The sequence below is a fragment of the Sardina pilchardus genome, chromosome 18, assembly GCF_963854185.1.
Source record: "Sardina pilchardus chromosome 18, fSarPil1.1, whole genome shotgun sequence".
Classification (NCBI taxonomy): domain Eukaryota; kingdom Metazoa; phylum Chordata; class Actinopteri; order Clupeiformes; family Clupeidae; genus Sardina; species Sardina pilchardus.
The window spans coordinates 4,526,496-4,541,721 of NC_085011.1; the positions used below are offsets into that span (position 1 = coordinate 4,526,496).

The window sequence follows — 15,226 nt, forward strand, 5'->3', positions numbered from 1 at the left end:
GACCTGATCTGTGCGAGATAAAAGAGGAGCTACTGTATGCGGTGGTTTGTAAGCGGAGACGATCCAGGCTGGGCTGAGCTGAGCTAACCTGCGAACGCTGAGAGAAATGCGCTGTTTGCCTCGGCTGAATATTTCACAACGTCTGCTGGTCCACATGGGAGAAAATAAACATATGCATCTGACTGATCAGTTTCACCCTCCGTGCTCAGCGAGGCCCCCCCCCCTCCTGTGTCCCCTCCATTCCACCTCTAGCCTCCATGCCCTCTCTGGCTCTCTGGCTCTCGTCCCCTCCCCCCCCAGGGACTCAAACACAGTCCCATTAAAAGGCATTAAGTGCTGGCTGGTTATTGGGAGCATAAGCAGAAAGTTACGGATGGGCTGGAAGCGCTGGAGATCTGCTCTCTTCCTGGAGGGCCGCGGAGGAGTATCACCTTTCCTGAGGGGTGTGTGTGTGTGTGTGTGTGTGTCTGTCTGAGTGTGTGTGTGTGTGTGTGTGTGTGAGGGGGGGGGGGCAGTCTCAGAACCGCAGGACTGTATTTTCAGGGACGAGGAGTCGTTGAGGGAGGGGGAGGAGGAGGGGGAGGAAGAGGAGGAGGGGGAGGAGGAGGGTAGATTTGCAAACTGCAGCACTCCGCTGTCATTGAGTTCTGCAACACGCATCGACCGGGCCGGCTTCTCGGGTGTCTGTCGACGTGGCATATTAAATACAATAGATCGCTCCATATGTAAACTAAAAGCTTTTATTGACTGACTACACAGCAACACCTGGCGGGGGAAACGGGAGACTCGGAGAGGATGCGGGGGGGGGGGGGGGGGCGGGTCAGGCTGACGTGCCCCTGCTCTCTGCTGCTGACATGAGCTGTGGGGGGTCGAGGGGGGGGGGTAAAATGAGACCATGCCGATGAGGCTGCCGCCCAGACTAACCCATCAACAGCATGCACACAAAGAGGAGGACGAGTGTGTGTGTGTGTGTGTGTGGGGGGGGGGGGGGGGGGGGGGGGGGGGTGACCAATTGTAGCTTCGTCACCAACGGATCAAGGACCAGAGCTAAGTAGGGGTCTAAATCACAGATCCGTCAGGCCATGTGCGATGGTATACATGACACACATGCATGAACACAGTCAATCTAGCAGCTAAGTGACAACAAGATGTTGACAGCCAGTTCCAATGAGCTACATGGAAGGGGCACCTAGACGTGCATCCCCTCCTAAGAGGGCAACCCAGTTTTAACAGCAACTTAAGGCTGAAACGTAGTCTGGTTTCAACATACTAAACTCAATTTTTTAAGATTGAACATTAGTCTGGTGAGGCTGTGCTTTGTTTCTACAGCACTTTGCGTCGCTTAAGTTTAGTTTTCGGCGCGTCACCAGCCAATAGTGTGCCAGGACTAGAGTATGGTCGTTTCTGATTGGAGCCAGAGATTCTGGCAGTAAACAGCGAAAATAGATCTGCTGGTATCCAGCCTGAGCTGCCGGGCGAAATTCAAATTCCCCGGAAGTTCAGGCAGGGTTCACCCAGCCTAGCTGAGACGCACACGTGCAATGAAATACACTGTGTGAACATAACTCGGATAGGAAATAAGGTTTAGTCTTATTACGTCGGTATTATTCATGTAACTAAACTCCCATGGGGGAAAAAAAGCGGGTGGAGAACATTCAGCGAGCTAAGCTAGGTAAGCTAAATTCCCCAAAAGTTTGCATTTTCCTTTAAGTGGTAAGCGGCTGGGGGGGCACCACAAACATGGATTCACCAGGGAACAGCGGAAAGTTTTGCTATGTGAGTAATGAATTCTGTAAACATTCCCTGACATTCTGATGACTATGTGGTGCAACACACACATGTGCTTAAGGAAAAAAAAGAGAGAAAAAAATCAGAAACATTGCTATTTTGGGAAAGACGTATTTCCTTCCGGACAGTTGGTTTAGTTTGCCTTCCGCTCACATCAAACCAAAAGTGGCCCGGTGGAACTAGGAGGAGGGAAGAGGAGATGCAGAGAGGAGGGAGGAGAAGAGAGGAGGAGGGGAGAGAAAAGGAGATGCAGAGAGAAGAGAGGGGAAGAGGGGAGAGGACACAAGTGGAGTGTTTAGGGCCTGAAAACCCAGTCGCTTGACCTCATTATGCTTGGCTTGTCTGAGCTCTACAGACTGCAATGGCCGCCTCGGAGCTGACAGCAATAGAGCTCCCCAGTCCCGCCCACAGCCTTGTCCGGAAGTAAAAATCCAATACAATTTCTCCATTGACAATTGGAGAATAAGCCATAACATCGTAACCGTCCATGGTAGACTTAAAACCAGCTACGATGTGACTAAGCGATTATACCTGCTCATATAGATGTCAAAAGTTAATGGGGGCATCAACCTTGTTTTGAGAAAACAATGCTTTATTCACGATTTAACGAGAGAGTACTACACTACCCGACACCCTAACGTGTAAAACTGGTGAAAGCAGAGCCTTTGATTGGTAGAGATCGCCGTTGCCATGGCAATGCCAAACAAACTGTACTCAGCTTTTCCCGCGCCTATCGTCCAGCTTCGTCTCGCTGGAACTTCAAAACTTAAAATGGCTGCAGGGCTGATCAGGACCGATGTGTGGTCTTCCGAAAAATAATGGTTTTCTCATTGAAGGTTGAATTTACTCAATGGAAACGGTAGGAAGTAATCATCTTCTTTTCTCAGATTAATATGGAACCATGTTAAACTATCTTTAGGCTGCAAATGTTGGAAATGTGTGTACGTTTGCAAAGCATCCTGGGATTTGAGTTCTCTATCTCGGAATTTAAGATATGTACACAGTCTTGTACCTTTCGCTTTTTTTACATTTTCTGTTCATTTTTTCACTCGAAATTATAAGTTATATGCTTATGAGTCACATCGTAGCTGGTTAGCCTAAGGCATGGTCTAAAACTCTTTATATCCGAATTTTTCCAGAAGTCAATGGGAGAAATGAATGAGAATTTTACTTCCGGACAAGCACCTCTCTCGGAGGAGGGGCGGGACTGGGGAGCTCTATGTGTATGAAGATGTGCCTCAAGAGCCAAGCCCAGTTTTTAGACTTCTAGGCTGAGGCTGTGGGTGTTTTAGTTTTAGTTCTATGATCAAAATATACAAAGACGTCATGCCACCATAAGAGGCTGACGATGCCTGGTTGTGAATGACTATGTAGAGAGTCATCAATAGAATTTATCAACCAATTTAATTGTTGGTGTCTCAACAACAAAAATGGGTGGGAATCTTGTCTATATCACACAGCAATCTAGATCATTCTCCATTGTTTCTCCTCAGTAGAAGTTATGACAAACACTTGCAGTTGAAGCTACTGTATGTTTACATTTGTAAAGTAATGGCCGGCACCCATCGGACACGTACACGGCGCGAAAAAAAAGAAAAAAAAAAAGCTCTATTACTTTTAACGGAGCGCAGCCGCACAGGGTCAGAAAGCTGTTCCAAAATCCTGTGCGTCAAGCCTACATCGCTGAATGCCACTTCCGGTGGGGGCCGGCCTTAACTGATACTTATTTACATCTGGGTGTTATAAACATCAGATGAAACAAAAAACATCAGTAAACAACATATACTTAAGTAATACCTAATACTTTTCGCAGATTAGATTTGAATAATCAGATATAATGTGATTAATCCAAGTCCAAAACAAGTCGGTAAACAGGTTTAAGACAAAAAAAAAAGAGCTTTCACCACCAAAAAATAAACGTATTTTTCTGTATGCATTAGTGTTCCGGTATATTTTGACTGACACTGAAATTGTCTGAAATTATTTGAAATGACATTCAACTTTCAGGGAACTACAGTTGTTTCGTACCTGCAGATGGCATTGTAGACTAAATGTCAACTTGTTTGGTATTTGTATTCAGCCAAAAGCAGTGGGCTATTATTACAATGAGCAAGAGGTTTTAACCTTAATTTGAGGACGCTACAAAATATCCAGGATACCAGACGATTTTCATAGGAAAAGTGAGCAGACACGGGGCCAGATACTGATGAGCATAAACTTCAGAGCGGTGTTTCTGGTGACCTGTGCTGTGACTGGTGGTGGGGGTAGGATTTTGTATCGATCGGTCTGAAAGAATTGTTGACAAAAGAGGAATGTGCAGATCGGATAAAGGCGCGGACATTCTCAACACCGCGCAACCCAATCCCATCTTCCGCTGCAGAATTTGATCCGCGCAGCGCAGGCGCAGGCTGACGGGAGGCAAACAGTGTCCTGTGGACTCATCTGTTTCACATCGCACACAGGCTGTGGAGAGCTGCATTAGGCTCTGTTACACAAACACACGGCACACCGCACACCTTCAAAATAAGAGGGAAACAAAAATACACAACCTCACGGCGGCCACAGACAGGCCGACGGATGGAAACTAAGCACGGGAAAGCATAGATGATTTCTTAAAGAAAACAAACAGATTGGCAGCATCTTTGAGTAAATACACACATGTAGATGTGTGCACCCACATGAGTAAACAATTATTACATTCATATACTATGTTGGTATACATCGCGTGTATTTACAGCAGGCAGACGTATGTGTATGTATGTATGCTTATAAGATGTGTATGTATGTATTCTATGTATTTAGTGTGCATGATTATATATATATTTAAGTGTGATACTGTATGTATGACGTATAGTAAAGATACACTATAAACATTAGTCAGGTCAAAACAAGTAAGATATGTGGAGTCTTCCACAGCCCTGGAGAGCGAGACAGAGAAAAGAGAGAGAGAGAGAGAGAGAGAGAGAGAGAGAGAGAGAGAGAGAAAGAGAGAGAGAGAGAGAAAGAGAGAGAGAGTGCGCAGAAGAGAAGAGGAGGTTGGTTTTGTGCAGATTCGCTGAGTCGGAAACCTCCCCTGACAGCGAGCTTAGAGTGTGTCTGTGTCTGTGTCTGTGTGTGTGTGTGTGTGTGTGTGTTAGGATGCGGCTCCTCCTCCTCCTCTTTGCTGCTAATGATCGTCGCTACCATGGAGGAAGAGCCCTCCCAGTGAACTTTACGGTTCAGCCCAAGGTCAACTGCCTTTGTTTCCAGCGCCACACACAAATACGCAACAAAATAAATAAATAAATAAGAGCATGGCGTGCTTTAAAAGTAGCGCTTGTAACCGCTACAGTCATCATGTTCATCATACTCAGGCTTCTCTTCCGCTACAGGCCCTGAAGGCTCTCTGCTATGGAACAACTCAGAGGAAACCACCGTTATGTTTAGCATTTACAAGGGAAAGAGACACAGGCACACAGACACAGCTCAATAACTGTGGGGGTTGTTGAAACTGTTGTTGCTGCTGTTGTTGTTGTTGTTGTTATTTCTCTTCCTGCGTCAGACATGGGCTTCCAGATATGTCCTTATATAGCAAATCAAACCAGACATGTGATGTTACCCACCCACCTACCACCTCAGCGCCCCCAATTCTGCACTACCCCAAAAACATGAGTCCTTAGGGAATTTGTTTGCAGTGGCCGCACATTGTATTCAGCACTGTTTGCTGTTGTCTGGGGGAGGACGGAAGTGTGACTGAGTGTGTGAGTGTGTGTGCATGCGTGTGTGTGTGTGTGTGTGTGTGTGTGTGGAGAGAGGGGTGGTTGATCACTGCAGGCATTTGCAGTCGAATCAAATGAGCCAGAAGCCCGATGTGCAGCCCAGCACATCAGGCCCTATTGCGCACTGACTGGAAAACTTCCAGAGATGTGGAAGAGATCTAATTTACCCCCGTCGCCACACAAGAGCGCTAATAATACTGCACCATTGACAACAATGCATGCACCAGCTACAGGAAGGCAGGAAAAAGCCCAATGACAGTGCAAAGCATGGAATGCACGCGGTGTGATGCAGTTTACATTGTGAAGAAATTACACTAAAACAAGGACTGCCATATTGGCAAAATCTGAGCCAGAAACTGTGAAGTAAGTGCTTCTTGGGTCCTCGAGTAACAGTGTAAGACAGAACAGATATTAATAAAACAGAAAATCAGCCTGGTCCAGAACTGAATCCATCCATTCAATCTGTCCAATAAATCCATTTTTAGCTCCTTCTGGTGGCCTCATTTTTTTTTTCGTCTCAGTGTTTGTCACTGATACAGCTCTGCTACACCAAGCCTAAATATGTCCCATTCTGAAACAGTCCCATTCTGCTCAAATATTGCCAAGACAAAGGCATGCGCATTGTATTCACTCAACCACATCTAAACTGGAATGAGTTACTACTACTAATGCTGTCCATATCTGACGCCTGAGAAGATATATAAAAAAAGAAAACTTTTAAAAGACTTTAGTCTGCCACCTTCACATATCTAAAGACGAGTCATAGATTTTAGTCACAGACTATGATTTTGCAAAGACTGAGAATTCTGTTGGGGTCTTTTTTTACCACAGCAGACACATTCCTTCGGATAATTTCCCATCATGCTCCAGATCAACAGGAACTCAATGGGGCTTTGAGATGCTCAGAAAGCGTTTACAGAGTAATCTGTTCACCTTGCATCCAACGACTTACTTCTCCTTACGGAGTCATGATTTTCACATGTTTATGGCTGTCGTTTATAACGATTTGCTATTGCTAATCCCCTCCCCCCACATGCCATGGCTGGCCCCACGAGGGCTCAGCTGATCATGGCAACAGGAGGCTGTGGCAAGCAGCAGATACAACCTCCTCCTGACTGGAAAGCAGGAAAGACAATCTCTCCCCCGCCGGCTTAAATATTAGTACTGATTCATTTCTGTGTGGATAAACACCACATGGGAAGTGTACCAACAGTTTCCTGTGCCGGCCGGGGATCTTTTTGTCCTGCACCTGCGTCGCGGGGCTCAGTGGCGCTGTTTATCTGCACTGGGTATCGACGTCGGGATCGCGTGTCGCCTCTCTGCAGCTCAATACGCCACCGCTGTCTCCTTCCTGGCCGCAATGCCACGCAGCGGGGGGGGGGGGGGGTGTTTTGGGGAGGGGGGGGGGGGTTCGCAGTGTGGCTGCGCTGCTCTTTCGCCGCAGTTCCTGAAGTGCTGACTACATTCCCAAGGATGAGCACCGAGGCTTTGGTCATCTTGTTTTTTCTGTGTGTGCGTGGCTGTTACTAAGTTCTTTGAATGCCTGTACTAGAGACTGTGCACAGCACATGGCATGTGTGTTTACGTATAGGGTGCCCTGTGGCAGCAGTGGCCAAAAAGTTATGCGTCATGTCAGCTATGCGTCATGCTCCTACACTGAGCGAGTGCTCTCGACTTCAACATCTGTCTATCTATGGAGAATCGTACACACCACCTGCTCCATCTCAGGATCCTCCGGCGGCTCGCCTACTTACCCATACTGTTGGTGGAGCTGCACCACATCAGCAGACAGGCCGTGCAGAGCACGTTAAGCACGCCGAAGAGCAGGATCCTCCAGGACTGAAAGAGACACAACAACACCAATACACTGTTAATAAGAACCCTGCCATAAAGAAAACATCAACATTTAACATCTGGCAGTGATGTTTACGTTTACAGTTCAAACTAATTGTATACATGTGGAGTACGCTCCACAAAAAAAAAAAACAACAACACATCAACAGTGACCAGTCAGAATACAAGAAGTCCAAAAATACGGAAAAGGGAGAGCCAATCTTGCTACGTTGATTCATCATTTCAATTGCCGTTCCTTTCTTGACCACGTAACTCACAAGTTAGATTATAATAAAAATAAATAATAGAATAATAAATAAATAAATAAATAAATAAGCACTTCTCAGTCAAAAAAAAAAACAAAGGTCAAAACATACCTGGGTAATTCTACAACGGCTTCGAGCACAGCTCAGCCAATCATAATCAGAACGGAACTATCAGTTTTAGAGTCTAATATTGGCAACTAATGTAGCTCTGTGCCGTTCTGAAACGGCTACCAGCGGAACGGAACGGAACCATACTCCCCCCCCACCCCCCCCCCCCCCCCCCCCCACACCTTCCCCCAGGCTCTGTCCCCACGTGTCAGCAGGACATTTTCTGCTGCTTGTCTGAGGGCGATTATTTGATCTGGGCGTAACACTAAACGACCTCTCCTCCTCCTCCTCCTCCTCCTCCTCCTCCTCCTCCGCCCTGACTGCACTGCACCTGAAAGCCGAGAATAAAAGAGGGGCGAAGACGAAGACGCCACCGACGGCGGGCGACGGGCACGGGGAGGGCGTGCTAGTGTCGCAGCGGCGCGGGGGGAACTTCAGCTGTCGCCTCGCATCCACGTCTGCAGCACGCCGGCCGCTGCTGTGAAATCTACAATTACTGCGGTGCGCGGTGTTATGACAAGGCCTCGGCGTCCACTGACAAAGCCCAGCCAGATATCAGAGATGGAGCACGGCGGAGGCTCGTGTGGAGCCTGTGGCGGAGTCTGTCTGCGTGTGTGCGTGCGTGTGTGTGTGTGTGTGTGTGTGTGTGTGTGTGTGGTGTGTGTGTGCAAACAACAAGACAGCATCACAACCAACATCCACCCCCCTCTCTCTATTACGGAGGAAAGAGTCAACACACTGCCCCCTAGCGTACAGATGAAGTAACTGTAACCACCGTGTGGCACCAGAGAGGGTTATGTGGATTATACAGTTGTACATACACAGCCAGTGACCTACAGCTTTACTCTCAAACTTTTCCCAAGACCACCCCCCTTTCTATCTGGGACACCGCCCTCTTAACTACAGCATTTGATGAGCCCTCCTGATCTAAAAGCAGCTGAATGTCTCCCAATATCTCCTGGTATCTAGACACGCACAGAAAGTCACCAGGTCAAAGTGGAATGAACCTGGCCTGCCTTAACCTCAGCACTGCTCTGAACAAACACACCTTCAGACAGAGGTATCAGAGGGGCCTTACGTGACCACTGTACACTGCAGGCTACACTGCATCATGACACAATGCAATAATAATATAATAACATTATTACTATTATAATATCAATACATATAATAATATGACTATAATATGACTGTTTTCGCCGCTGATTTGAGTGACATTCTTATTCCTTTCCCAGAAGGACATTACAAGAGAAAAGATTTTTAACTGTCTACAGGGTGGCAAAAACAGACAAATTGGGCTTGCACCTTATGCTCTTCTTCCAAGAGGGTCACAAATATTGGTGCTTTTCCAGGTAAACCCATATCAAGGCCATAACTGTGACACATGATTGACACTGTACAGTACATGTACTGCTTCCACAATCATGCTGAAGTCAAGTTGCTAAAATGCTTTAATGCCACTTAAATGAAATTGGGATAGCAGTACTCTGACGCAAAGTTCTCATAGAAATACAGTAAATGTGAAAGTATAGTCTTGCTGACCTTGCATGTGTACATGTAGACGTACACAATATCAGTGAATAAAGAGGGGCTGTTGAGCGGTGAGGTTTTTGATTTTTTGTTTTTTCCTCAGGTAATCAGGGGCTGTGGTGTCAGAGCTGTATTGCAAAACAACACTGACACAGTGCAGCACGGACATTTCATCCATAATTAGCATTACAAGAGCATCTGATCACAGTATTCAGGGTTCATACACATTTCCACCAGAGAATTTCCATGACTTTTCCATGACTTTTCCATGATTTTTTCACAAATTTCCATGACCTTCTATTTCTCAAACCTCACATCAACTAGTGCTACATTAATAATAGATATGACGCGTGAGATAACGGGATGGTTACCTAGAAGGAATGCTCTCAAAACGTAAAAAATTGCCAATCGGTTGTGACGCAAGTGTGAGACATGACCTGCCCAAATGAGATATGTTTCTGAGTTGAATTGGATGAAGCAAATTTCCATGACTTTTCCAAAACTTTTGGGGTGTTTTTTGTTTTCCAAAACCTTTCCAGGCCTGGAAATTGGCATTTTCAAATTCCATAACTTTTCCAGGTTTTTTAAAAACGTATGAACCCTGAGTATTATGCATCAGATATCTCTCACGATAACCACTATCCGTAAGGGACACACAGGCTGTGGCAGTAATGGCACAGTTGAAAGAGGAACTATGCAGGATTGGCGATTTCATCTCTGGTTTCGTTTCCGTTTTCGCTCGTTTTATGCTTGCATTTTCTCTGCAGAGCTTCCCCGACAGCTTTAGCGTGTATATTTATACATGTATAGGCTATATTTAAATATATAAATTGCAAGCGTGGTTCTTCGTCTCAGACTTCCAGATGTAAACAAGGAGCGATCGTCTCCTGCAGAAAGTTGCATAGGGTCTCTTAAAATCTGCTGGAGCAGATATACCTTGTAAATCAGATCTGTACATCTACAAGAGAATTACAGGTACACAGCAATGTCCTGAGCAAATCTTCACATTTTAACTGTGTTTGTGTGCCCCTGGTCTTTGAATCAATGGCAGTAAACATCTCTCCCTCCAGATGGATTTGCAGTTTTGCCAATAAGCATGAAAGTATAAATATTTGAGAGCGGTTTACCCCACAAATACATACATACAAATATTTCGGTCCACTGCTCTCCTGGAACTTGTGTTTGCTTGCTAATCCAATTCTGCTTTGTTAGATAAAGCAGGGATCCTATCCTAGTGCAGGGTAAAAGTGGATTACAATCCATATTCCCATCCCCCACTCTCTGCCCATCTGAAATACCTAATCTATCATTCCTCATTGCTGCCATCGCAGCCATCGTCCAGGACAACCCCATTATGACAGAGTCAGATTAAGGGTAACCTCTGTCTGTAGGATGGACGGGATTGAGATAGCGCGGTTAAAGTGATTTAACCACAGATTCACAGAGGGAACTCTTCTCTAGGGAACACTTCTGCTGTGTTGGATTAATGTCAGCAAGTTTGTTTTGGAGAAGATTTCTTTGTGCAGGATGAGGAGCTTAATGCGTCATACAACAAAACAACAACGCAAAACTACAAAACAACACTTTCTGGTCAAAGGGTGCTTTTATGTGTGGCCTATGGAATGTGTGTGTGTGTGTGTGTGTGTGTGTGTGTGTGTGTGTGTATTGGGATCTGGAGGGACAATCCCACACCATAACAATACTCACTCGTCTGTCGGAGGCCACCAAACGAAACTCCTGCTTCAACTTCCCAAAAATCGACCTGTGCGTCTTCCGGAAGGGATGGATAGTTCCCTGCAGTAAGGCACAAGGCTCAGAGATGACATCCCATAGGTCCGATGATAAAACTTTCACATCACAATGCAACTTCAAATTAAATGTATGTTGTACATTGACAGCAAATATTTATGTACTTTCGTAAACAGCTAACAAAGAATCAACAATGCAGTCATATTGAATACAAATAACTTGTGATAACACAGAGCACTGCTTCCACCTACTGGCTATTTATCATCAACATTAGGCTGACACTGTGCATGATGCAACAGCTTCCGAGTTTCAGTTACAGAAGGTTTTGCAATGAAAACACAGCATTTAATGTTATATATTTATACAGCTCTGCATATGCACACAGCTTTTATTTCTTTTGCACGTGCACACATAACATCAAACAATTAGAGTTGCAGAAAGTATGTTGAGCAGACACTGCACACACACGGGAGAAGCAGGCCTTTTTTGTACATTTACATGGCAACACACAACATCAAAGACCAAAATAAATACATAGATGCCTACTACACCATTCACCTTGTGCAACTATCGAAGGCATGATTTATGTGCTAGCTTGAAACATACATCTGTGATCATTTGTAACATTTTTCATTGTCACTTGGCCTTCCTAAACAACAGACAATGATTACAGATACATCTGTAACCATTTGTAAAATTTTTCATTGTTACTTGGCCTTCAGTTCTTACTGTAACATTCCTAACAGACAAACTGAATGTTTACAAAAAGGCTTGGAACACTAAATGTAACTATTAACACCTGGGATGTAGCGGCAAAATAAGATGGGTCAACTATGTATTCTGAGGTCACGGTGGGGAGGACAGCGTCATGCCTTACAGGATTTAAAGAAAAGGGCATCCAGAACATGTTTGATGATGGTGGAGGTTATTGAGCAATGTTTATCACAATACCAATGGCATTAAATTATCCCTAGTGTTGATGAGTGTACTATTGTGAATATTGGATATTACAGTGCAACTTTTAAATGTTAAAAGCTCCAATTGGTGAAGAAACGCGTTTGACAAGTGGATAAACTCTATTTCTGAAATGTCAGAGGTGGATAAACTGCATTTACTTGCGTTTAGCCTCCACTACATCCCTGATTAAGACTTATCAACGTAAAAATGTAAGGGAATTAATGCCCAATGAAAGCCTGGAATGCATTTGTTGAGGTTGAGGTTGAGGTTGATCTTTCACTTTGAAAACTTACCAGAATATATGTGTCATTCTCTTGCTTTTTCCTGTGCATTGGGACATCTGCAAAAATAAATGAAAGGGGTCACATTCACCACCTTATCCTACATAACAACGTTTCTGAAAATATAAGACCCATGCTACCTACTCAACATTTGCCGACATACAGTAGCACTTCAGGTATCTTAAGCGCCTTCTCATACTAGCCCTCAAAAGGTAACGTGAGGACAACCACCCGAGGCTAAACTAAACGTCCCAAACTTTTCACTTAATTCTTAATTTAAGATATGGTGCAAATGCAATACAAATGTATTGAATATATACCGCATATATATAATGCATATGTAATGAATTTAAAGAAAGCTGGCGTTTGTCTTTCGGTTTGGGACATCTAAAACTGACAGTTTCAGGTGGCTAGCTAGCAAGCGAGTTAGCAAGCTGATGCCAACATAAACAGACTGCCAACGCTTGTGGCGAACTTTGTTCGTTCAAAGGTATATTAATGTCGGTATAGTGCTGCGATACGTGTTCTACGTGTTAACGTTTCCTGTTAACTTCCAGGCTAGATAATCTACCTTCAACATTCCCAAGTTATCTGAGGCCTATCATTTCATCACTTACAAGTTAGCTAACCCAACAGTCACAGTAACAGTTTGTTAGCTTATGGCTGAACAGAGTTCTTTATTCAACTTTGTACTCTTTGTGGCTACAATCTTTATTTTCTTCATATATATTCCTGTGACGGTATCATATTTGTTGACCAGTAAACATTACTTTTTGGTGTATACAAGCCTTCTAGTTAACGTTTGCTAAAACATTAGCATAGTTAGCTTACGTGCACTACTGCTGTTGTCAGCTAGCTAGGTTTGCCTGCATCAACATCCCTAACATTAGCTAACGTCATCGCTACCTGAATCCTTGATGTTAATGACATCCACTGCCACCATGTCAGGTTTATCCAACGGTCCGATTTTCCTCTCTGTCACTCCGGACGGTACGACGTCCGGCTTTGGACCAAGTTTTCGAGGATAAAAGTCAGAAACATTGTGATATGACAGTCCTCCTGCGGACGTGGACATACTGTCCATCGCCATTTTGGACCTCTGGGAAACGCAGCTAGTGAACGTACCCGTTGGTTTCGGGTTGCGCATGTGCACCAGTGCTAATCTGTACAATATATGGCTTGGAAATGTAGCAAAACAGTAGGAAAAGATATCCAGCTCAGTGAGAGGATTCTATGCATATATCATATTAATCTACAAATCTACCCAGAGTAATACGGAAAATGAGGTGGGACAATTTTCAGAATATTTGATCCGACCTGTCATTCAGTAGATTGAGAAGCATTTAATTCTGCAATGAGGCTACTGTTTGAATATTGTTTTTAGTGACAGGTAGGCTAAATAAGGTGGGCCAATATATCGCTTTAGAAAATCTATGAGTTATGAAATCTATTAGTTATACAATCTGTTAGTCAGTTATAAAAACGTTCTTCAATTGCTTTGGGTGAGTAACCTATATTGGTTTAAATTCTTCCACAGAACATTATTATGCACTGTGAAAACATTATTAGGCCTATTGTTGGTGTTAGTGTCTTAGGTCATATGCCTACAACATGAGGTAGACTGTCTATGTCTAGGCTATCTGTTATTTTCTTATCTGTATTTTTTTTTTTAATGTATACAATAGCAATGTCTGAATGACAATAAAGACTTGAAACGTTATACCAACTTTTAAATTGTTTACAATTAAATTGAAATAATACTGCATGCTAATAATACACATTGTACACATGTCAATTCAATAGATAAAGATAAAAGTAATATACAAACCATAACACATAAGAAACGCTTAGAAAACTAAGTACATGTTGAACAGATATGGCTTAAGACCAATCTTGAAAGTCCCAAAACTATCACAGACAGGGAGAGCATGGACAACTCATACCATGGTTGGTATACAAACTATCATGCTCTTTTTATATTCCATGAACAACTAAAAAAATATCTCACCAGTTCCATTTACTCGAGGCTGTTATGCGGGTGGCATTTGTTGTGTGGCACAGGCTTGGCCTGGTATTAGCTGTGCAGCATAGTAGGGGTAATTAGTTACAAAACAAAAAATATTTGCCAGTTGCAGACGTCATGGCCTTTTCTGCTGATTCGATTGGACATCTGTCCATGTTAGTTTGGGTCGGAGGGTCATCCAACACAAGGCCTCATGCTCGTTTGTCCACCACTAAGTATGGGCCAGTGGCAGATGCGAGCGGAATAAAGAGTATCAGCCTGGACAAATGAGATAGTGAGGCGGGACTGAATAAATCCAGTCAGAACACATCACATCACTTCAACATCTTTCTCAACACACCCTTTCACCTCTAAAGCCTGTTGAAGAGAATTACACACTGACTAAGATAACTCGCCTCCAAATGTGTTATTACAGTCTCTCCTCTCTCCCCCTCTCTTTCTCCCCACCCGCCGTATCCTCTGTGTCTGAGAGTGGCTATGTAATGTGTCCCATTCCACTGCACCAGAAGCATTGTGCTGAAATGATCGATTGCAATTGAAACAATAAATTATTGTGTTCACTTAGGATTCTTTTATGTCAGTCTGGGCGTGTTTGATTGGATGGAAGAAAGCCAAAAGCAGGGCTAAAGTGGATGCCTATTTTCAATTTCTATGCTCATGAATGGTCACATTGTGCAGACACTGTTAATCAAGTGACATTGAGAAAATGGAGATAGAGGGTAAGTGCATTTGCCCCCTCTGTTGAATGGACACAGCCATGGGGCCTCCAGACTCCTTACACAATCATGGGTGACTAACTATATCCAGATGGCCCAGGGACTAAAAATGTGAGTGGATATTTCTCAGTTTGGGGATTTTCTGTGCGAAGCAATCATGTAAAGCCCTGGGGGAGGGGGGGGGGGGTGACCTCCTAGTCAAAACAAAGCAATACCT

At 44.1% G+C, this 15,226-nt stretch overlaps 1 protein-coding gene across 1 annotated transcript in view; it reads right to left on the reverse strand.

The window, feature by feature from the left end:
• Positions 1–13,392, reverse strand: part of slc30a6 (solute carrier family 30 member 6) — a gene marked incomplete in the record, with an annotated part of 34,412 nt that extends 21,020 nt beyond the window's left edge. Inside the window, 4 exon segments of the mRNA XM_062519313.1 lie at positions 7,301–7,385; positions 10,991–11,077; positions 12,283–12,329; positions 13,177–13,392. Coding sequence (XP_062375297.1) covers positions 7,301–7,385; positions 10,991–11,077; positions 12,283–12,329; positions 13,177–13,360 — 403 coding nt within the window.
• Between the last annotated feature and the right edge of the window lie 1,834 nt (positions 13,393–15,226).